The 24,593-nt window shown below is 40.3% G+C and overlaps 1 protein-coding gene and 1 non-coding gene across 2 annotated transcripts; one reads left to right on the forward strand and one right to left on the reverse strand.

Moving 5' to 3' along the window:
• The first annotated feature begins 2,806 nt into the window (after positions 1-2,806).
• On the forward strand, positions 2,807-2,880 carry trnai-aau (transfer RNA isoleucine (anticodon AAU)). Its single transcript has one exon. It is a non-coding gene; the product is annotated as a tRNA-Ile (tRNA).
• An 852-nt stretch (positions 2,881-3,732) lies between these two features.
• LOC115797052 (uncharacterized) lies at positions 3,733-23,840 on the reverse strand. The gene is made up of 16 exons (XM_030753532.1): positions 23,261-23,840; positions 20,604-20,870; positions 19,807-20,079; positions 19,410-19,688; positions 13,139-13,411; positions 12,730-13,020; positions 12,287-12,394; positions 12,169-12,184; positions 11,987-12,078; positions 11,769-11,819; positions 10,895-10,960; positions 10,672-10,737; positions 6,003-6,062; positions 5,812-5,850; positions 4,134-4,190; positions 3,733-3,914 (listed from the first exon to the last, which is right to left on the reverse strand). Exons 1-16 carry the CDS (start codon positions 23,838-23,840, stop codon positions 3,910-3,912), a joined length of 2,523 nt encoding a protein of 840 aa, XP_030609392.1. The 3' UTR covers positions 3,733-3,909.
• Between the last annotated feature and the right edge of the window lie 753 nt (positions 23,841-24,593).

The raw sequence follows: 24,593 nt of genomic DNA on the forward strand, positions 1-24,593 counted from the left end.
TGTTCAGTCACCTTGAGCGTGTCCAGTGCAGAGGAGCGTACAGAGCACTACAATAAAGGCAGAAACTTCAGACATCATCAAACTAGCAATAGACAAATGTTCTAGTTTGAGTGAGGGTAAGCTAATGCCACTAGTCTTTAGCTCTATGTCAATGGTAGCCTGGGCTAAAGCACAGGTTTTCATGCATGAATCTGTTATGACTAAACACTGATGTCATTCCCTTGATTCTTTTCAGTCACAGTTCTACAGTAAAAAAATGGGTCTCAGTAAAGCCCAAAAAGACCACGTCACGCCGACCTGTCATTGCTGGATCCATCAGTGTTTAGCTCACTGTCTAGGTTAGTACTCAACATTTAACTGAGGGCAGAAGACATGTTGATAACAAACATGAGAGTCCTCTTTTCAAATGAACTGAAATGCTCCAAATGACTGATACTCTGTTCTTCTCACTGAAACATGTTTATCAGTCAGTATGAATCAAACTATAGAAGTCAGTGATGTACTCACAGAATAGGCCCAGCTCACAGAGCAAAGTGGGTCCCATCCTCACATCCAGCAGCGACACGTCTGAAAACTTCTACAACTTCCTGTAAAGAGAAAGAGTGAAGCAGCAGCTACGAGGGTGTGACTGTGACAAAAACAGACTTTTTTAAACTTCTTCTTTCTGCTTCCTCCCTTTGACACAGAAATAACATAACATAACAAGGGATGAGTACAGCATGACTACAGTGTTTCTACTCTTCTGGTGCTGGAGAAACATGTCAGGCAGATTTTTATTTTTAAAATTCCTGTAATATGAATACACTGACAAAAAAATCAGTTAATAAAATGAAAAAAATACTGGACTAACTTAAACAAACAAACAACAAAACTTACTAATTCACAATACACTTTTGTTACTGAATAAATATTTAACTCAGCTTATTCTATTGCTTTTCAATTAAAAATAACATGTTTTCTTTATTCTTCAATAATCTTTAATAATCCATTCAGTTTATTCTTTTTTTTTATCCAACTGGTACTCACTGATTTCTCACCTTTGTACAAGACAAATGAGGAATCAAAGTGTAACTGGAAAACCTTGATAACTGTAAGATCCTCAGCACAGTACTCAATGTCAAGAGGAAATATGACACAGAGGAACCCAAAGAAGGAAAGTTATATAAAGATAAAGGGAGGAAGGATGTAATATAGGATTCTAGGTTCGCGGAGCAGACAGAGTGTGAGATGAGGAAAGGGAGACAAAATGACAAATAAGAGGGAAGAGAAATAGAGAGAGAAAAATGAACATGAGGTTAAGAGTATATCTGCTTAGGTTGACTAATAGCCAAAATTTTGAATAGGAGGTAAATAATAATGTAATTAATATCCAAGTACCACTTATACCTGAGATAAAACTGTGAAACCTTACAAATAACTGCATTTCAAAACATTACATTTTATAAACAGTATCCCATTAAAGAAGGAAGGGAGGAAATGTTTTCAGACTAATATTTCAGTTTTTGAATTGTGTTGTTTGATTTATACAGTGTGTAACCACGCAGTCCCTGACAATACTGTCCATTTTAACAATTCAAATGAGTTATTTTCATTGTTAAGTTTTGAGGATTTTTGTGAAAAACACCACTTTCCCAAAGCCAGAGTCCACAACAAGGACAAGGATTGGTGTTTCTGTATCAACTTATATCCAGTGCATTTTCTATGAAGAAACTAATGGGTATGGATCTGTTTGAAGCTTTCAGATTGTAGGCTCTGCATCATGCACTCAGCTTTCTAACAATGAAAAACACCATGTAAAATAATCTCGATTTTTTTTTTTCAGTAAATTTGCACATTCCTACCAATCCTACCAGTACTGATGGTGTGTTATGAGGAACTGATGTCGTCCTGCTAAGGACAGCTACACATTTTTGAAGCAAGTTTGTTATGACCTAGGGACCTATTCCAGAAAGCAAGTTGAGCTAAAAACTCTGAGCCTGTTAACTCTTTAATGAGAGAAACTCGGGTTTTCAACTCAGTCAGTTACCATGGTAACACACTCTGTGACTATAACCTGTGCTGGCAGGTTTTATCCAGCAAACTCTGAGTGTCTCTCTGACTCCTCCCCTCCTGCTGCACCCGAACCACCTGTCTGACACTCCCATTCATTCCCTCATCCATAAAGTTGCTGTCAAAGCGATTACAGGGGCAAATTCATTTGCAGATGTTTATGTTTTTACAAGCACTAAAATCCCAGTTAGAAATTAGTTTTAATTTTCTGTACATAACATGAGCACTTTTGCAGTCATTAACTTGTCAAGAGACAGCGATGATGTCAGGGATTTATAATCAGCCCAGCTGCAGCTGTCAGACTGTCAGTTCCTGTGAAATATTTACTCTGCATTACTGCAGCATGACTGTTTAAGTCTTATCATCAGCTCAGTAATACAGATCTGTATTAAACATGTTATTATTAATAATAATCAAATAAATACATAAAGTCACAGCTGGAATAAAAGGTTTGAACACTGACACAGTTAGATGTTTATATCTACAGGGGGATTAAAAACATTAATGAAAAATGAAGGTGTGTGTTGGTTGAACTTACCACATTCATTCAACCAAGTGATTTCTCATAGATGTTCATGGGACACATACGCAAACATGACGTGCTACAGTTTCCACTGAGGTAAGCAAAATTGATCCTGCTTCCAGTGACAATATCCAACTGTGGCCACGTGATGGCAGTAATGTAAAGAGCGCTGTTTGAGATGAAAGACTTAACTCTGGCATGTTGTAATTGGCAAATAATTTTAGGTTTCATTAAGGCCGGTTAGCTCAGTTGGTTAGAGCGTGGTGCTAATAACGCCAAGGTCGCGGGTTCGATCCCCGTACGGGCCAACCTGTATTTGGGGTGGCTGTAGCTCAGTAGGTAGAGCAGGTCACCTACTGATCGGAAGGTCAGCGGTTCGAATCCTGGCTACTCCAGGCTACATGCCAATGTATCCTTGGGCAAGATACTTAACCCCAAGTTGCTCTCCGAGTATGAATGCATGTGAATGATAGTTAATTAAAAAGCACTTAGCTTCGTAAAAATGGAAGTGCTTGTATGAATGGGAGTGCATGGGTGAATGCACAGGTTGTATAAGTGCTTTGAGTGCTCATACTGAGTAGAAAAGCGCTATATAAGAACTAGTCCATTTACCATAAGCAAGAGTGCCACAGCTAACATAAAGTCCTTCCCCCATTTTGTGAAAAACAGCATCCCATGTGATCATGAGTTTCTTCCTGCCTCTGTACCGCTCATAATTCCAGCTGGTCAGGGTCATATTAACACTTTAGTGACTCCTGGTCAGGTCATGTTTGCTAATGAGTCCTACATTGTAAAAAAAACTAAAAGATGTGGCTGATAACAGTGATGTGTGACGTAGATCTATTAGGTGTGATGAAGCACACAAACAAGAATGAGTGTGTAAACATGAAAAAACACACAAGAATATAGATTGAAGAATATATAGTTTATATAAAACTCTTTATATGATACACATAATCAGACAACACAAACCTCTGTTGGCAGCTTACAGAAGGTAAAACCAAACAAACAAATTGTTATTAATTCCTGAAACTGTTAAAGAAAAACAAGCTTTTAGAAATATGTCAAATGATACTAAATCCATTCAACGGAACAAAAATACTTAAAGCAATCTGCAGATTTAAAGAACACAGAAAACATCTGTAAATGTACATGCGACAGTACATGCAGTTCAATAAGAGCTCATGTCAACATGAAAAAGATCATAATCTCAAGGCAACACCACCATTTGGTGCTAAAGCTCTAAAGCTTGTTAATAATACAGTCCATAATTACATTTATATGAAATACATTTCGTTTTGTCCTCCATTCAGTTGGTTTTGCAGACACGTATCTTATTAATCTGGAAGAAACAATGCAGGATTATCAATGATTAACGGTGATTTAGGACAATTTATTTCCTTTAAAAATCATTTTTATTTATAATTAGAGTGACGAATCACAATACGTGGGCTATTTTATTTCTGTACAGTGTTACTGCAGTAGCTTCTTAGTTCAAACCATTATCCAGTTTTCCTTGGTGTGTAAAAAAAAAAGTGTAATGAGGTATTACTTTACTTACCTTTGTCATTCTTGCATTCAGTTTTATTGTAGAAGACCTGAGCATACAGCACATCATCTAACCAAGGAGGGACAGGTGATCAGGATAAAAAGGGTGGAGTTAGTTCAGTGAGGACTGAGGGAAGTTCTCATTCTATTAAAGGTGCTGTGGCTCAGCACAGCATGTAGACCAGGGCTCTTCAACTCCAGGCCTCGAGAGCCCCTGTCCTGCAGGTTTTAGATGTGTCTCTGCTTCAACACACCCGAGTCAAATATAGAAGTGATTAGCAGGACTCTGGAGAACTTGACTGCATACTGAGGAGGTAATTCAGCCATTTGATTCAGGTGTGTTGGATCAGGGACACATCTCAAACCTGCAGGACACCGGCCCTCGAGGCCTGGAGTTGAAGAGCCCTGATGTAGACTATAATTTACGAGCTTAAGCTGCTGGACAGGATAGGTTTAAAAAAACATTTTTTTTTGCTGTAATTTTTTTCTTTCTCTGTTGTTAGTCCTCATTTCAGTATTGGATCAGTTCAATGCTCCTCCACCCCTGGTCACCAAGGCCAATGAAGCTACAATCTAAAGGCCCTTTCACACCGGATACGTTGGGTAAAAACGACACGAAATTCTGAATCTTTCAGATGCGAACCTGTCGTGTAACCTACATACACACCGGACGCGTTGCGTTTTTGCGACTAAATCCTCCTCATATAATGCACGATGAAAAACAAAATGCAGTCGACATCAAGCGATGATGTAATGAGGCCCTGATGTTTCTAAACAAGAGAAGGAACAAAGAGAGATTCTGGGTTCATCCAGCTCATAAGAAAGCAGCAGCAGGGAGAGTTTCATGGTTTGATCCCGGAGTTGAAGCTGCATCACGGATGCTTTCATGCATATTTCAGCATGTCAGTGGGACAGTTTGAGCTCCTGTTGGCAGAGTTGGGATCACATGTGAGGAGGCAGAGGATAATATCAGAGAGCCGACTGACCCACAGCAGCGTGTAGCTGTGTGTCTGAGATAAAATATTATGATTTTATTGTTCCCACATCACTGTATATTCAGTACATCGGTGCGCGTTTTGAGCTATGACCTCACATGTTGCTAAATGCAGCGCTCTGATTGGTCAGACCTGTTTGTTCGCTTGCGAAAGTCAGAAAAATCGAACTTGATCTGAAAAAATAAATGCCTCAAATTCGTCCTGTGAAATGACGCGGTCGGTGTGAACGGCTGCATTAAGAACAGGAGAGTCCGAAAAATATTTTTAATGCACGAAACATTCGCACGTAATTTACGCGTCCGGTGTGTAAAGGCCTTAATGAGAGATATTCCTGCACTAGCCCGTACCATCACCATTTTAAAATGAGGAAGTCATGATACAGCCTAATCAACACAGAGTCCTCTCATTTCTTCACCTTTTATTTCTGTTGAACATCAGTTAAATTATGTTTACTGATTGAAATTTCACTGCATTAGATATTAAAGATTTTATTTTTGTGGCATATAACTTCAGGTAATATGCGAAAGAACCCACATTTAATGTTATAAAATTACAATAATGGAGTCTCTGACTGAGCAGCTACAAACATCAACTGGGGCAGTGGTTAAAGTTGAATTAGGATTGAATTTGCTTCCTTTAAAATGTATTGGAGTTAATCATTCTAGTGATGAAGCTATTTTATTTCTTTACACTTACCAAGAGCTGTTTCATCAGCTGCTGCAGGAGCCAATTTTCCTGCAAATAAAGAAATGATCTATCACAGATGATCATCGGTAACATCTTAGTACAAGCTGATAACTACCTTTAAATTATACAGTTTTACCTGGTGTGTTAAAAAAATTCAAACAAGAAAATAAATAAGTTACTTATTTTATTAGTTTACTTACCTTTGTCTGTCTTGGTTTTAGCTTGATTGTAAATGACCTGAGTACACGACAGGCTGTTATCTAAAAGAGGAGGGACAGGTGATCGTGAAAAAAAGGGTGGAATTGCTTTAACTTTCTTTGTATTTTCTATTGGTCAGAACGCCACTCATCACATAAAGTGACTGAGGGATGGTCTCAGTCTATTAAAGGTGCTACGGCTCAACACAGCATGTAGACCAGGGGTGTCAAACTCAATTATATGAAGGGCCAAAATTGAAGACACAGTCTGAGTCGTGGGCCAAACAGAATTAAAAATCATTTTAATCAGCAACATGATTTGAATGGTCAGAATACAGCAACTTTTTCCTCAACACATTAAATAAAATATAAAATTATATTTTGTTTTAAAAAAATGACATCAGGAAAAATGAGAATATTTCAAGCTGCTAATTTTTCAGGTAAAAATTGTGATGTGAATTTTTGCGCTTCATATGAGGAAAAACGCTGCATAAACTGCGCAGTGTGTCCAGTTTATCAGCAAAAAGTGCAGCTGCAAACACAGCGGTGGAGACCTGCTCTAATTTCCATCCCTGAAGCTGCAGGGACAAAGGTGCCGTCGTTTGCAAACTTTTACTGTAATAAACCCTGTATTGGATGTGAAGCGCAATTTCTCAGCTTTCAGAAACTGTTTTTCCGACAGGACAAACAGTCGCGGAATTACGGTAATTCAAAATTCCTTTGATCAGTCGGCTCAGCGGTGATAAACTCATTGTTAAACAGCTGTTCGCACCAGGAAAAGGCAAGTAATGGGTGGCTCAGCAACGATTGCCGGCACTGTCTGTGTTATGGTGCTGATGACGCCTTGTGTCTTTAGGACTTTGCTGCGCGGCATTTCATGGTGTGTGAGCAGTGATGCACTGTCAGCTGTGCAGGTCTCCATCTGCATCTTCTCCCATAACTGTCCCACCAATCCGCTCTTTTGGTTGGACACACGGTTTACCTCCGATGTCAGTGATCAGGTCCTCCTGTTTTCCACTTTTCCTTTGGCCATTTTTGGGGGTCAGGCTAGCTTATATGTCACTGTAAAAAGTGCTGTCTGCCGATCACTGATCAATGAGTCATTGGCAACACAGATGGGTTAGCGCACAGGTCTCGGCCTGCAGCACCTGTTGCGGTGCATTGTTGGATTTGTAGTATAAGTAGTGGGAGCGCTGTTCGGTTTTTGTCCTGGTCACGGAATCCTGGACATTTGGTTGGAGTGCCCACTCCGGCTCAGGGATGAATTGCTTCCTCAGGTGGAGGAGTTTAAATATCTCAGGGTCTTGTGCACGAGTGACGGGAGAAAGGAACGAGAGATCGACAGACGGATCGGTGCAGCATCTGCATCATTGCAGATGCTGCACCGATCTCTCATAGCGAAGAGGAAGCTGAGCATAAAAGCGAAGCTGTCAGTTACCGGTTGATCTACGTTCCTACCCTCACCTATGGTCACGAGCTATGAGAAGTGACCGAAATAATAAGATAGTGAATACAAGCGGCAGTAATAAGCTTCTTCCAGAGGGTGGCTGGCCTCTCTCTTAGTGATAGGGTGAGGAGTGTGGCCATTTGAGAGGGGCTCAGCATAGAGCTGCTGCTCGTCCACATTAAGAGGAGCCAGTTGAGGTGACTCGGGCATCTGACTAGGATACCTTCTGGGCAGCTCTTGGGTGAGGTGTTCTGGGCATGTCCTACCGGGACGAGCCCCCGGGTTAGACCCAGGACATGCTGGAGAGATTATATCTCTCTGTGCTGGGGAGGAACACGATCCCATGTGCAGCAGAGGAGGGCCACCCTGCAGAGCAGCTCAGGTGATTGACCCATCTGAATGCAGAGCAGGAACAGGAACAGGATGCGACCTCCAACCAGTGCTGCAGTGGGTGGAGTCTGGATAAAGGCCACAGTGGAGCGAGGTTGCTGGATACTCACCTGCCATTAAAGGACTGTTTGAAAAGTTTACAGCTCTCTGAAGGAAGGATGGAGTGCTTCAGAGAGCCTGGAAAGAGCCAGCTACAGGGGAGAACAGGTGGTGGTCCAAAGGGCTTTGAGAGATTCGGTCCTAAAAGCCAGTCATGAAACAACCGGGGAAGGACATTTTCCAGTCTCCAAAACCCTTCGTCGGCTTCTTCAAGGTTTCTACTGGGGGCAGCACAGCTTCAGCAGCTAGCAGTGGGAGCCCCAATGGAGAGAGTAGCAGTGGACGTGATGGGACCCTTTCTACGCACAGACAGAGGGAATCGTTATGTTCTAGTTGCCATGGATTATTTCACAAAATGGCCAGAGGCATATGCCATACCCGACCATGATGTGGAGACTGTTGCTGACAGGCTGGTGGAGGGCATGTTCGCCATGTTTGGGATGGCGAAAACCATCCACAGTGACCAAGGAAGGAACTTTGAGTCAGCTGTTTTCTCTGTCATGTGTGAGCGCCTAGGAATGCAAAAAACCCTGACTACACCTTTACACCCGCAGAGCGACAGGCTCGTTGGGCGCTTCAACAGGACCCTGGCAAAACAGCTTGCCATCCTCACTACAGAACACCAGCATGATTGGGACATGCACCTCTCATTTGTTTTGCTGGCTTACAGGTCCGCTATACAAGATCCCACCTTGGGCACACCTGTCCTGCTTATGCTGGGGTGAGAGCTGCAGACTTCAGCAGAAATGGCATTTGCGAGGCCCCCAGATGCTCTGGCAGTCCTACTAGGTACGGAATATGCCAGGAGGCTTCAGGACCGGATGGAGTCGGCGCATGCTTTTTCCCGTGACCAGCTGTAGAAGGCAGGGATGAGACAGAAACAGGATTATGCCCTGAGGGTCAAAGGGAAAGACTTCAGGGTTGGTAACCTTGTGTGGGTGTACAGCCCAAGGAGGAAGAATGGCTGCTGAGATAAGTTGGACTGCCACTGGGTGGGGCCTTGTGAAGTGTTAGAGAAGCTGGGGAAGGTGGTGTACAGGGTCCAGCTGCTGACTAGGGGGAGACAAGTGGCCCTCCACAGAGACAGGTTGGCTCCATACAGGGGCGAAGCGCACCCAGTTCAGTGCCCTGGGCCCCAGTCAACCCCCCAGATACTACTTTTCCCCCGCCGAGGTGCCGGTGCTCATGCCAGTGCTGATGTTGGTTTCAATGAACCTGCAAAACGCTTAAGAATGAGCCTGGATTTCCACCGTGCTTTGTGAACTGCTCCTTTACATATGAGTGTGGGCGGGTTCTCATCTGGACACGAAAGCCGAAGAGCACCAACGTAGGAGAACATGCTCCCCTTTCTTGTGCTGCGCACACTCCAAACCAAACTACTGCAGCATCTGTGTGCAGCACAGAGGGAAACACAGACAGCAATTATGAGCAAGACAACAAGTACGCACTTTGTGTCCTTTTATCTGTGATATGAACAGATACAAAGCAGCAAGTTCAGCCTTAGAGCCCAACCTAATTCACAGCCATGAAAATCGCATCGCTTTTCTCAGGTAATACACACCATGCAGTGAAATAGCAGTAGAAAGTCACGCCCTTCTGCCGCTTTCTTCACGCATTCTTGGTTCGAAACCAGCTAGCTTGGGCCCGAGTTGAATCCATTTTTCGGACAAGCACCGAGTGTGTTCGCAGTGGAAAAAAAACACTGAATGGTTCAAATACTGGCACCGGCACTGGAGCCCTGTCAGTGGAAAAGAGGCCACAGAAACAAAACAGCCACACCCCAAGACTCACCGACTGTTTTTCCTTTTATCACCCCACAGCACCCTCTGCCCTTGCACCCCTTCCCAGATCAGCAACAGGGTGCTGTAGGACTGCAGACACAGCCCTGTGTGTCCACTACAAGGAGGCCACAGAGACATGCAAGGGCCCCAGGTTACCTCAGAGACTTTGTACACGATCCCCCAAGGCGAAGGTTTTATTAAGGGGGGCAGTGTAGCAATTCTGTTAGTTAAAGTTAGATGCCATTTGGTCATGATGTTCTGTGATTTCCCACTGTTCTGCAGTTACCTGAAGGTGTGTATGCACACGAGGAGAGCGAGAGTGAGAGTTCCCTTTATTGTCTGTTGTTTTATTGGCGTTGTTGCAGCCCACAGCAGCCCTTTAGTTGTTAATAAAAAAGGCAACCTTTGCTGGCAACCTCTCGTCATCTTCTTTAACGTCCTGACGGACGCTACAACATTAAAGATTTTATTTTTTGTCCACATAACTTCAGGTAATGTGGGAAAGAACCCACATTTAATGTTAGAAAATTAAGATTGTCATGAGTTTTTTGCTAGGTGCAAACAATAATAGAGTCTCTCACTGAGCAGCTACTGAGACAGTTGTTAAAGGTGATTTTAGGATAGAATTTACTTCCTCTAAAATGTATATGAGTTCATCATTATAGCGACAAATCACAATATTATAAGCAATTGCATCAGTGCAATTTATGACATGTATATTTGTACAGTGTTGTGCCTTAATTGTAATCATAAGAATTTACATGTATATACTTCAGAATAATCTTTTTTTGGTTTTTATGTTTTTTAATGTGTTTTTAGTTTTAATTAATTTAAATTATTAGAGTGTTTTATTCTTTCAATATGATAAACAGTTACAGCTGTAACAACAGAAATTTCCCTCTGGGATCAATAAAGTATCTCTGATTCTGACTCTGGTTTATTTCTTTATGCTTACCAAGAGCTGTTCGCAGTTTGATGTCAGAATAAATTGTTTCATCAGCTGCTGCAGGATCCGATTTTTCTGCAAATAAAGAAATGATCTATCACAGATGATCATCAGTAACATCTTAGTACAAACTGATAACTAACTTTATTTATACAGTTTTACCTGGTGTGTAAGACGAATTCAAATGAGAATGCAAAAATAAATATGTTACTTCTTTTATTATTTTACTTACCTTTGTCTCCACTGGCTTTAGCTTGATTGTAGGAGGCTGTTGATTGTCCACACAACCTGCTGTCACCTAAAAGAGGAGGGACAGGTCATTAGCCTATTTCTAACAGTTTGGTCAGAAACATGCACATGATTAGACCCCTGGGGGTCCATTTCTAAGGTTCTAGTAGTGCTCCTCCAGTTTCTCCTCATACAAAGGAGCAGGTTCAACAGCTCACTTCCTGGTATCTCCACCACATTCTGCTGAGACTGTGCTTGGACCATTTTTGCAACAGCATGTGTGAATGTGTCATCCTGAAGGAGATGGCCTACCTGTACAACCTGAACGAGCTTCAGGTACTGTTTCATCAGTAAAACTATTCCCTTTTTCAGGGTTGTATTGATGTTTCCCCTCCAGTGCAACTGTTGTCACTTTTATTGGCATCGTAGCAGGTGAAATGAGGTCACAGTTGTTTGTGCTTCCTACTTGGACAGATTGATATTCCTGAAGTTGAACTGACATTGTGTTACAATGTAATGAACAAGTGTTTAATTTGTTTTATTTATTTTTTATTAATAAACTAATTTTTTCAGCAGTGCACATTGCGACATGCAGCTTTTATCTGGTACTTCCTGGAAGTACCAGATAATAGTTCCCTGTTAGAAGGATCACATGAATGAATGAAAATACTATTTTTACTTAATTTAGATGCTGCTGTCCCATAAAAGCATCTAAACCACTTTATTTTATATTTTTATAAATATATTTTTACCTTTCATTGTAAAGTTTCAAGCTCAATCAAAAAATATGTGAAATCCATGAATTCAATGACAAAGTATTTATACATAGATGAAGATCATATACTCTGCATACATATATGCCACTGTATATACTTTACCATTTTCTGTGTCATTGTGGTCTTTGATTGATTTAAAGAGACAAGCATCACCTACAAAATACAAACCAATGTTAGATTAATAATAAAAAATCTCTGACCAAATCCATATACACTGTATTCCAAACATGTAAATCAGACAATGACATTGTTTGGTCTGAGATTGCAACAAACACACAAGAACAAAAACAATCAAACAAAGAAAACAAAGAAAGGCTGACCTTGGAGAGGAGAAGTGTGTTGGTTGTGTTGAGCTTCATCCTGGTTGATCATGTGGTTTGTAGCAGAGCTCTGATTTGTGCTCTGAGTCCCGCTGGAACATAAAATGAAGTAAAACAGCAGATTTAATAAGAAACATAGGATTTAATTCTAGTGTGTTAAAATGATAAAGATTTGAACCAACCTGATAGAACTTGATCCTGTAAAAAAAAAAAAAAAAGTGCATGCAGCATTAAGGAAACATCTGTGATTCTCAATAATTAGATTGTGTTCAATTTAATATCAGAAGGAAGTGATCTCACCCTTTGCCAGTTTGAAGTGACACAACAGCCGAAGAAGAATCAGTAAAATACCACAAACAAGTCCAATGATTAAGGGGACAAGAAATGAAAAGCTTTCCAACCCGCCCCCTGCGGTAATAAATAACAGGTTCTGATTAGATGTTGTCATGGTCTGACTCAAGAGCCATGACAAATAATAGGAGAGACACAATGTGAACCAATGTTTGCCAATTTGCTAATCAAATAAAACAAATAAACCAAAACCATAATTATCTTCATGAGGTGTGTCAGTGTTGCCAGTATTGATTTCATCCTTTTACTGAGTTGATGGGAAAACAGATCAGCATTACTCTGCTATACCAGCTGAATGTTCGTTACTACAGTAGCTGCAGCTCTCTGACTAAAAATGTAACATGCCTCGTAGACCATTGTGACATTTGTAAAACATTGATCACACAACAAACATGACTTACTTGATGCTGACACTGTGAAGGCTTCACTCCACTTTGTTGAAGAATATGAGTCATCTCTGCGTCGACTCTTACACGTGTAGTCTCCACTGCTGGACTCAGAAATATTGAAAATCCAGGAATTATTGTGTGTCCACTGTGTGGTTTTTCTGGGTCCTCTCCATCCATACTCCCACTCAGTGGGTTCACCTCCTTCCTGCACCTCACATGTCAGAGTGATCGTCTCACCGCTGAATATCTGAGTCCAGTTGTGTTGTTGTTGTTTTACAGCAACTTTATTGGAAACTGTTTACAGATGTTAACAGTTGAGATACAAACAGAAACATGAAATCAACAGAGAAAACTTAACTTTGTATGTTTGCTAATCATGAGTGAATGTTTCAAACTAAATTACTGAACTCACAGGTTATCTCAATGATGACTTCAGCACTTATGTCAGTGTAGTAAACTGGGTATCCTCTTCTTCCTCTGCAGCTGTAGATTCCTCCTTGAGATACTCTGATAACTCTGTTTGGTTGATCATCTCTTCTGATTTGAACCTCAGAGGTTATTTCTGTGCGTCTGAACCACTCATATTTCCACTCATCAGATCTCCCTGCTGAGCAGGTCAGTGTCACACTGCCCCCTACTGGTATGATTGTTGTTCCTGCTGTCAGTGTGGCCCTGGGTTTATCTGCTGTTATGAAAGAGAAGGAAAAATTATGGACACGTGATTCATTATAAAGGCATAAAAACCTACAAACAATCATCATTTTCCACTTGCAGTGAAATCTACAAAATTCTTCATTATCTTCTTTTCTCATCAGTTTGTTCTCCGCATTATAAGATACTTAGAATTTGTCAAGTGTCAATAAACAGACATCTATTATTCCCAATTCCAACACCTTGAATTAAATTTGGAAAAACATTAAAATCATGACAAAATAAGCTTCATACAATTCACCTCACTGAGGAAAATAACTTCAGTGGTTGTAACATTTATTTCACATAAGGAATATTTTCAAATTTTACACAAAATACACCAGATACTATGTTCACATAGGGCTGGGCGATATGGACCAAAAATAATATCTCGATATTGTTTAACTGAATGGCGATATAGGATATATATCTCGATATATTTTCTTCCCAAAAGGTATTATAACATTTGGGTTGTGTTCAGTGGTGAAGAGGAGGCAGCAGAAGTGATCATCAGACAGTCAAAAACTCACAGCCACACTGGTACTGGGAATTCCACAGTGTTTGTCCTTTAATAAACACATTCTTCACCAACCTTACAAAACCCGTTTGAACGGCTGCTGCATTGTCATAGATGAAATAAGCTCCTTTTTGTTTATTGACCAATAGTAGAGGAGCTGGAGCAAGAAGGCAGCTCTCCTCATTTGCATAATGAGGCAGAGCTGCCTCATTATGCAAATGAGGAGACGAGGAAATGTAAAAAGAACAAAGGCTTGTATAAGAAAAAGGTAAAACAAAATATATATATTTCTTGACGAAAACATGTGTAAGAAGAAGAAGAAGAAGAAGAAGAAGAAGAAACAGCCTTTATTGTCCCACAGAGGGGAAATTTGGGTGTAACAGCAGCCGCAGTTATTATAAATATAAATAAAGATATAATAATTCACACTATTAAGAAAAGAATATATATAAAATCAACAAACAATATTAACCTTAATACTACTAATAATAACACTATATACAATGTACATGATGTGCCTGTGTGTTGAACCTTAACAGGCCGGACTATTTACAGTATATTATATATTATCCTACATTGTGTAGGTTATTGTGGTTTTTGTTGGGAGCAGTGATGGTTATAAAGTCTTACAGCTGCTGGGAGGAAGGATCTGCGGTAACGCTCCTTTGTGCATTTAGGATGCAGCAGTCTGTCACTGAAGGAGCTTTCCAGCTCAGCAACAGTTTCATGCATGGGATGGGAGACCTTGTCCATCAGTGATGTTATTTTGGTCAGAGTCCTTCTGTCTCCCACCACCTGCACTGAGTCGAGAGGACATCCTAGGACAGAGCTGGCTTTCCTGATGAGCTTGTCTATCCTCTTCCTCTCAGCTGTAGACAAGCTGCTGCTCCAACATACTGCTGCATAGAAGATGGCTGATGCCACCACAGAGTCATAGAAGGTCTTCAGGAGTGTCCCCTGCACTCCAAAAGACCTCAGCCTTCTCAGCTTATTGTTTTCTCAAGGAAAACAATAAAGAAAATATATACAATATATATATATATATATATATATATATATATATATATATATATATATATATATATATATATATATATATTCCTGCTTTTATTTTTAATTATGTCAGTTTTGGTCCTTCATATAGATGTACATGAGAAATTGCTAAAAAATAAACCACTGGTATATTTAAATAATAATGCTCCTCACATAAATTAATGCTTTTTTCTTCATAACAAAAGACTCACAGCTGTGCTATTAAAATGTAAACAGAAAAGATACAGAGCAAAAATAGCAAAAGGCTGACTTATTCTTTAAAAAGCCAGTCTGCAGTGAAGTAGACTTCACCAAAGTGCTTCCTCCTGTGTGTACTCCATCTAGTACTGTGACACAGACTGAATGAACAAAACTCCATCCTTCAGTCAGCAGGATTTGAACCAGCTCAGCAAATCCATAGATACATGCACTGAGGTATCACAGCAATGCGGCGTCGTATCCACTGGCTGCATCATGAGGACACGAACAGACACGCTTCTGCTATTAAGGTCACGTGACTTACGGTACAAACCAACTTCTGCTGTGTATGGCAGCGCTCTCTTACCTGCAGCCAGGGGCTCTTGGGGGTCCGGGCGATGCCAAAGTGTACGACCGGACACAGTAAGAAGGCTGTATGTATACAAAATACGGCGACGAGGATTTCAGGTTTCCAAAACTCTCCGACCTCTCTGGAAAAAGTCGTTAAATTTGTCACTAGTCGCTTTTGGGGAAAAAAGTCGCCAGTGGGGTCTGAAAAGACACTAAATCTACCAACAAATTCACTAAAGCCGCGTTTCCATACGGAACGACTCAATGCGGGTCGACTCGGCTCGCCGTGATTTGATGGCATTTCCATTAGAATCAGGTACACTTTGCCGGTCCTTTTTCCGTACTCACTCACCCGAGGTTCTGAGCGATCCGAGGCGGTAGGGAAAATGTGACGCGGAGGACAGCATACCACTGATTGGCCAGGGAGTGTCATCACTAGCAGAGTCATGAAAGCGACTCCTTCACCAGAATTAAGCGTGCCATTTTTAAAACCTGACAGAAAGAAACTGGAGGCACGCAAAACACCAGTTGAATGCTCAGACCGGCAGTTTGCAGCGGTAGTTTTGCAACATGAGAGCCACCTGAAACACTCACACAGCATACATATATTAAACTTAACAATGATAATCTTCATCCATTAAAACATTGTACGGGGTACTTATGCATGACGATGATATTAAACTGGCATTAGCTGTTAGCTTGCCTCTATCTCATCTATGGTTGTGTTGTGTTTTGAGCCGCATACGAGTTACGTCATGAGACTACTGCCCGCGCTGATATATCGATTCCACCCACACTGTGGTGTATGGCAGGCCATTTTAACATAAAATCCGATTCACCACACTTACATTCCAGATATCTAAAATTGACTAGACGTATTAGTAAATTAAGATATCTCTATTTATATTTTGACTAGACAAAATACCTATTTGAGATATCTCTAATTACATTCTGACTAGTCGGAATGACGGCAGATTTACCATTCATTTGTATGGCGGCTTCAATTCAAGATATCGTCAATGAATTACTGGCTATCTGAAACTCACATTTCAGATATCTACCATTAAATTATGACTAGTCTTAAAGTGAATTCGAGATATCTTGTTTTTTATTCTGACTAGTCATAATTCTAATTTAAGATATCTTAAATGTATTTTTAGATAGGCGATATATAGTTTTGACTAGTGCAAATTAAATTCTAGATATCTTGAAAGCAAATAATGACTAGGCAAAATGCCTTTTAAGATATCTCAAAATGAATTACAGATATCTTGAATTAGAAGGCTTTTCTATTGAAGATATCTTAAATTAACAGTCTGACTAGTCAGAATGACGTTTGAAATATCTTGAATTATGGAGCATTTTGGCGGAATATTTATAAGGCAGTTTGTTAAAACAGCCTGCCATAAAATCAGAGATTCTGTGCAGATTTCTTAAGCAGTCTTTAAGTACACGATTCTCGCGCTCTCCACATATCCCATACTGAGGAGCTCTTTCTATATTGTTGCATTTTATGACAATTTTGTCCACAACGGCCTGCACCATTGCAGCCACCTGAAATTCTACACAGGCAATTTTTTGGACAGCTCAGCACAGCACAAGGGGGCTTACATGCAATCGATAAATTCAGATATCTAAAATGTAATTTTGACTAGTCATAATTACGTTTGAGATATCTTAAATTGTAATTACGGACGCGTGACCCGTCAAATGACGAATCCGGTGACGTCATTTGAGATGGAAACACAACAGGACCATGCCGAGTTGTGTTGACTGAGTCGACCCACGCCAAGTCGTTCCATTGGGAAACACAGCTTAAGTTGGGAACACTGCCATACGGTCGCTTCCTGCATGATTAACGGGTGAAGCAGAGAGAGGCAGGGCAATGTGAAGCGGTGCGGAGGCAAACTGGGAGAAGAGAAAGGTGAACTGGTGGAGATACAAGTATCATTGTAATGTGAACTAGACTATATTGATATAAACGATATTGTTTCATCTTATATCGTGTATGAAAATATATCGATATTTTTTAAAAATCGATACATCGCCCAGCCCTATGTTCACATCACTTGGCGCTGCACACCATTTAAACTGTTTTAGACAGCCATCACGGTCACTTTTTCTAGGCTGGTGAATAGGGGTGGTGAGGATGGCAGCAATAACAACAGTAACATTATTTTGATGTTTTTTTTTTTTTTTAAACTTTATTTTAACTTTCCTCCCTCGATTCTCCTCCATCTGCTGCTCTGCTCTGATGCGCCATCTTTTGGGAGTGAAAAATATTCAGCCATAAATATTTTCAGTAAATCTCAAAATTTTTAATAATTTTGTTTGTTTGTAGGGCTGCATAAAACGATTATTTTAGTAATCGAGTATTCTATCGATTATTCCAGGGATTAATCGAGTAATCGGATAAGAAATACTTTTTTTTATGAACAGTTTATCTGCATATTTTAACTTCCGTACTGCAGTTTCATGTGAACAAACAGCGGTGAATGGAGCAGCTACAAAGTTCTCTTTTCTTCACCTTAACACTTGCTGATCAGGTGCTTGATAAAGGACCTCCAGCTGTTTCACAGATTTAATGGTGGTTACTAAAAGAAAAAGCTGCTGTTTTGGACGCTGGAAAAACGTTTCCTTTTTCACTACTTGAGCTCACCGTCCAGCTTCGCCTCTTTGCGCTTGCGCAGTTAAAACCGCTGCCTGCTATGAGTGTTTTGAAAAACTAGTGGCTGCGGGAGCCATGGCGCATGTGTGAGTAATGGTGTAATGCTTTGTATTCACAAGCATTCTCGAAAATACGTTTCTACTGCAGGTCTATATTTAGTCACTAATAGGGGATTAAAGTATAAAAAATATTTTGAAGGAGCCCCTCGGGTCTGGGGGGGCGGGCCTTCCGGTACCGAACCATCGCTAGTGCTAATGGCCCGCGCTCGCTAGCAAACCAGTTCTGGTAACTACAGCTGAAGTAAAGACAAAAATAGCAGCTGAAATTCTCAGCGAGCACAACACACAGACACACAGAGAGCAGTGGAGGCGTGGAAATGCATGTCAGCGACAGTTGCCACCCGTCCCGTAAAGTACGGAACACGGCATGTTACGGAGCCGTATTCCACGGAGTCCCGTAACATACGGGGTTCTGTATTTTACGAGACAGGTGGCAACTCTAGTGATGATCCACTCTGTGTTAAATGAAATCCATCGCAGCGACAGAGAGCTTTTTAGAATGTGTGCTTGTGTATACGTGAGTGATTCACACTCCAGTCCAGTAGGTGGCGGTAATGCAGTTCTATGTTGGTTTGCCAGCCCCCAATAAACCCACAAAAAAACGTCAGCACTAATGCTGCTAATGCTAGTGAGGAGCGCCGCTTACACCGAGACAGCTGAGCGCTGCAGAGTTTAAACGAAGCATCGACACAGTAAATTTGTGTCGATAAATTTTTAGAATCGATTTAATCGAGTTAATCGATGAATCGTTGCAGCCCTATTTGTTTGTTTGTTTATTTTTAAGACATCAATATTGTTCTCAGATGAAAGGCAGGAATGACTTTAATTTTTTATTTTTTTTGCTTGTTTTTATTGAAATTGTAGCTTTGTTGTTACTTGCGTGGCATATTTTGAAGGGGTCAAACCTCTTTTATAGTAAAGGGAATTTGAAATAGCAATACCTTAATTAAAATAGTTTTCATTTAATTGTTTGTTTCATTAGAGACTGAGGTGATAGGACAACATCCATCCTCCCTACACCAGCTGAAAATTCATTAATAAACTGACAAACTGTCCACAATGAGCTGCTATTAGCTGCCACTCTGACTAAAAATGTAACATGCTTTCATTCCTCCTGTGCTGATTGTGACATTTGTAAAATGTAGATCACACAACAAACATGACTTACTTGATGCTGACAGTGTGAAGGCTTCACTCCACTCTGTTGAAGAATATGAGTCATCTCTGCGTCGACTCTTACACATGTAGTCTCCACTGGTGGACTCAGAAACTCTGAATGTCAAATAATTATTTCTCCACTGTGTAGTTCGCCAGGGTCCTCTCCATTCATACTCCCACTCAGTGGGTTCACCTCCTTCCTCCACCTCACATGTCAGAGTGATCGTCTCACCGCTGAATATCTGAGTCCAGTTGTGTTGTTGTTGTTTTACAGCAACTTTATTGGAAACTGTTTACAGATGTTAACAGTTGAGATACAAACAGAAACATGAAATCAACAGAGAAAACTTAACATTGTATGTTTGCTAATCATGAGTGAATGTTTCAAACTAGATTACTGAACTCACAGGTTATCTTAATGCTGACTTCATCACTTTGATACGTGTTGAAAACTGGGTCTCCTCTTCCTCCTCTGCATCTGTAGATTCCTCCTTGAGATACTCTGAAAACTCTGTTTTGTTGATCATCTCTTCTGATTTGAACTTCAGTGGTTCTTTGGGTGCGTCTGAACCACTCATATTTCCACTCATCAGATCTCCCCACAGAGCAGGTCAGTATCACACTGCCCCCTACTGGTATGATTGTTGTTCCTGCTGTCAGTGTGGCCCTGGGTTTACCTGCTGTTATGGAAGAGAAGGAAAAACAAAGCAGGGATATTGACACAGTAACTCAGGTTGTAGATCTGTAAATAAACCCAGTATAACTGTTTGTCCATTCTCTGACCTGAAGAAATTACACTTAATGTAAATTAAAGGTAGCGCTGCAAGTCGGCTGCATAACCTCAGGACACCTGTCCCCCGGATGGGTGCTTTGTTAATTGCAATTTCCAATGTGTGAACCTGTTCACCCACATGGCAATAAAACCTTCATTCATTCAACTAATACAGTTACAGGGCTCTGTCTGGTTTTGGTTTAGATAACAAACATCAGTCACCTTAAATTTCATGAAACATTTGATATTTCTTCTTTTTCTTTTTTAAATGAAATTTTATCCACAGTTGTTGTTTTACATTGAAACACACACATGTAGTAATGATGATCACAGAGTCTGTGAGTATTTTAGTGCTGTGTACACTGTGTTATAATTTAGATGAGTATTTGAACAAAGATCATAAATTTATACTATTGCTCACTGAGGACTTACCTGATACAGTTACAGAGACAGTGTTACTGCGCTTTGTATAACGTGAGCTCTTCCTGCGACCAGAACACTGATATTCACCACTGTAACCTGTAGATGAAATCTTTATTCTGTAGTCTTTGTGTGTGTTGTAGGGGACAAATTCTCGACCATCCTTGTTGAGTTTGTATTCCCAGTCAGTGTCTGCTCCTTCATTCATGCCACACATGATGGTAACAAACTCTCCAATAAAAAAACTGGAACAGTTGGGTTCAATAGTTAACACAGCATCTAGAATCCAACACAACCACAACATTAACACACTTTTATGCACTATAGGAGGAAACATCTGTGTTCATACTGTATGTTAATATATTGGCAAATAATTAGATTCATGCAGCAGGCTGAGATGAATCGTTATTACTAAATAAAAAGAAAGAAATGAAAAAGTGAAAGTGTTCAGTCACCTTGAGCGTGTCCAGTGCAGAGGAGCGTACAGAGCACTACAATAAAGGCAGAAACTTCAGACATCATCAAACTAAAGACACACTCAAATATGGCAGAAATAAAACACTTGGGCTTTTAGCAGTGGCTGCTGTGATTGGCTGCATTTTAGATTAAGATGTAAAATGCATCAAATGATCACAGATGAAGAAACAAACCTTTCTTAGATAAACTAAAGCAGCTCCACTCTAATCTGAGTCAGTGCACTAAAATCTAATCCAGGCTACAAACAACCATGTTGATAACAAACATGAGAGTCCTCTGTTCAAATGAACTGAAATGCTCCAAATGACTGATACTCTGTTCTTCTCACTGAAACATGTTTATCAGTCAGTATGAATCAAACTATAGAAGTCAGTGATGTACTCACAGAATAGGCCCAGCTCACAGAGCAAAGTGGGTCCCATCCTCACATCCAGCAGCGACACGTCTGAAGACTTCGACAACTTGCTGTAAAGAGAAAGAGTGAAGCAGCAGCTACGACACACCAACAACTGTGACCAACACAAAGACTGTTTTAACTGCTCTCTGCTTCCTTCCTTTGACACAGAAATAACACAACTGAGCAGGTCTGACCACAGCATGTGTGACATGTTTATCCTCTCCTGCTGCTGCAGAAACATGTCAGGCAGATTTTTATGAAAAGGCCTGTGATACAAATACTGAACAATAATAGACAGTAAGTGGTATTATACATACGGTATGTGAGCTTGATTGAGTGACCCTAGAGTCAAAGTGATGGGATCACAAGTCCAAGACAAGTTTTAAACATGAAGTTTATTTTAAAGCCCAGAAACACAACAAGAACACAACTCTGGCTGCACTTTCTCATGGTATACATGTGCTGATTGCACTGTATATGGACACGTTAAACACTCTGTCATGAACTATTGGTAGCATTGACCATATGTGTTTTCTCATATCCAGATACAATTTTTTCATAAACCCATATTCAGTCCTCTCATAATACATTTATTAAGGATTCTGAGAGACTGTCAACTCTTTTTCTTTGTTAGGTGTAGTTTCAGGTTTTTATCTATTAAAATTCAAGGCCACCAAAACCTCTGAAATGTTGGGTTCTTAAAAGTATTTCAAATATTTTGGAATAACTTTATTAGAAGACTTCATTAATGCCTTAGAGCTTGACCACAGTCAAGCTCTAAGGCATTGCTTTCTTCTGCTACTTCTCTGCTTGTTTTTCAACTTCCTGTACCACGCACACTGATTGCAGTGATAAGGGCATCAATGTATTAAACTTCAAGGCAGACAGACTGCAACTTTGAAATGCAGTTTTCTTGTTTTGTTTTTTTTAAACATTTCAGATACAGGAAAAAGTGCATTAGAATTCCTTTTTTGCGCTCTGGTTTGTTCTGTCGGAGCTTCACTACCAATAACAATCACCCTGACAAACACTGCACTACATAAATACATAATTTAGAGGGGTTCAATCTGCTGTAGATGTGTAAATGAAGAAAAATGATTAAAAGCATCAGCAACCAAGAGAACGGACTTTTCCCATTTCTTTCCTGTTACATATAGTCATCCAGCAGGCTGCTGCTACTGCTGCTACTGAGCAAGGAACCATGAATTTGCTGTCACACAAAACTTTTCAATTGCTTCAAGTGTAAAGTAAATATACTTCTGGTGTGGTCCTAAATTCACCCTCAAGAAGTGAGCGAGCTTAAGCAAAATTAAAATGGTTTCAGAAAAACAGAAGCGAGTGTAAAGCGAGACGTAGTCCTGCCTGCTCGGCTTACCCTCTTTCTCTTACAAGTAGCTGCCATATTTATAGAGATGTCAGCGTTTTATTTTTGCTTTTTGTTTTTTTTGTTTTTTTGCTTTTTGTTATCGCACTCATTAACCACAGCGTACCAAAGATTCATGGGAAACTTTCGAGAACTTTAAAATGGCAAGCTGTTCAAACTTTAGCAGACAGTAAGTTTCAAATGCAGACTCAAATGCAAACCCACTGAGATAAAAGTGAATAATAATAATAATAATAACTTAGATTTATATAGCATCTTTCAAGAAACCCAAGGACGCTGAACAAAGAAGGAAAAAAAAATTGAAGGCCTTTTTGAACAGGTGATTTTTCGACAGTTTCTTGAAAGTGTCCATTGATGGGATATTGTGAAGCTGAGAAGGGAGAGAGTTCCAGAGAGTAGGGGCTGCCACACTGAAAGCTCTGTCCCCAAAGGTGTGGAGGTTGGCACGAGGAACAAAAAGCAGACCCATGGCTGAGGACCATATTGTCCAAGGCTGTTTGTATGGGTGCAAGAAGTCGGACAAATACTGAGGGGCCAAAGCACTGAGGGAGTTGTAAGTGAAGAGAAGGATCTTGTACACAATCCGAGACTTTACTGGGAGCCAGTGTAGCTTAATAAAGGTGGGGGTGTTGTGTTGCCAGACCTTAGTGCGGGTTAGTAGGCTGGCAGCTGAATTCTGGACATACTGGAGCCTGTCCAGGGCTTTGTCGGAGATCCCGAAAAACACCCAATTGCAGTAGTCCAGCAGTGTGGTGAAAAAGGCACGGATAAGGGTCTCTGCTATAGAATCTGTAAGTACAGGCTGGAGTCTACAGATGTTCATAAGGTGGTAAAAGGCTGTTTTAGTGACTGATTTGATATGATTCTTGAATGAAAGCATGGAGTCTAAGACAACACCCAAGTCATGAACATATGATGAAGGTGAGATGGGGGAACTATCTATGTCAATGAGTAGGTCTCCAAATTTCAGAAGTAGGGGTTTGGGTGCCATAACCAAGAGCTCTGTTTTATTACTGGTGAAAAGCTAAATGCCGCTCCTGCTTGCTAATTGAGTAGTGGGGCCTAAGTATGTAACCAGAAAGTGCCTCTAAAGCCTAGGCAGTAATCACAGTCTTAGTGGATGTGTAGTTACATTTCTCAAGGTGCATGTCAGGTTAGCTTCAGAGGGGATTTTCGGTTATGTACATAGGACCAATGCAAAACTCTAAATCAGGCCTTATTAGACTGATAATTTTTGCATATAATCCAAAAGAGTTATAGTTACATATCATACATTTAATGTGTCCCAGAGTGCCATTTTTAACCACTAATGGGTTTGCAGAAATCAAAAAAGCATACACAACAAAAATAATCCAGATGTTTTATCGATCAGCTGCTAAAAGCACTTGCTATGTTCGAATATCAGCCACAATGTTGTGAGCATAAATTATTATGTTTTTAATGCAACAACAGGAAGTGACATCATCTTGTTGGGCACTGTAGTTTTTTTCTTGAAGGCCTTTCATAGCTCCACTGGTGCTGAAAAGTAATGTTTGACTATGGCTTTGTGAATACAAGTGTAACTGCAACTGTAGATTATTTTAGTAATTGAGTATTCTATCATTATATTATTATTATTACATTGATTAATTGGATAAGAAATAATTTTTCATATTAACAGCTCATCTGCATATTTTAACTTCTGTACTACAGATTTTTCTCTGTGTTAAACAAACAGCGGTGGATGGAGCAGCTACAAAGTTCT

Source organism: Archocentrus centrarchus, chromosome 18 (genome assembly GCF_007364275.1).
Source record: "Archocentrus centrarchus isolate MPI-CPG fArcCen1 chromosome 18, fArcCen1, whole genome shotgun sequence".
Classification (NCBI taxonomy): Eukaryota; Metazoa; Chordata; class Actinopteri; order Cichliformes; family Cichlidae; genus Archocentrus; species Archocentrus centrarchus.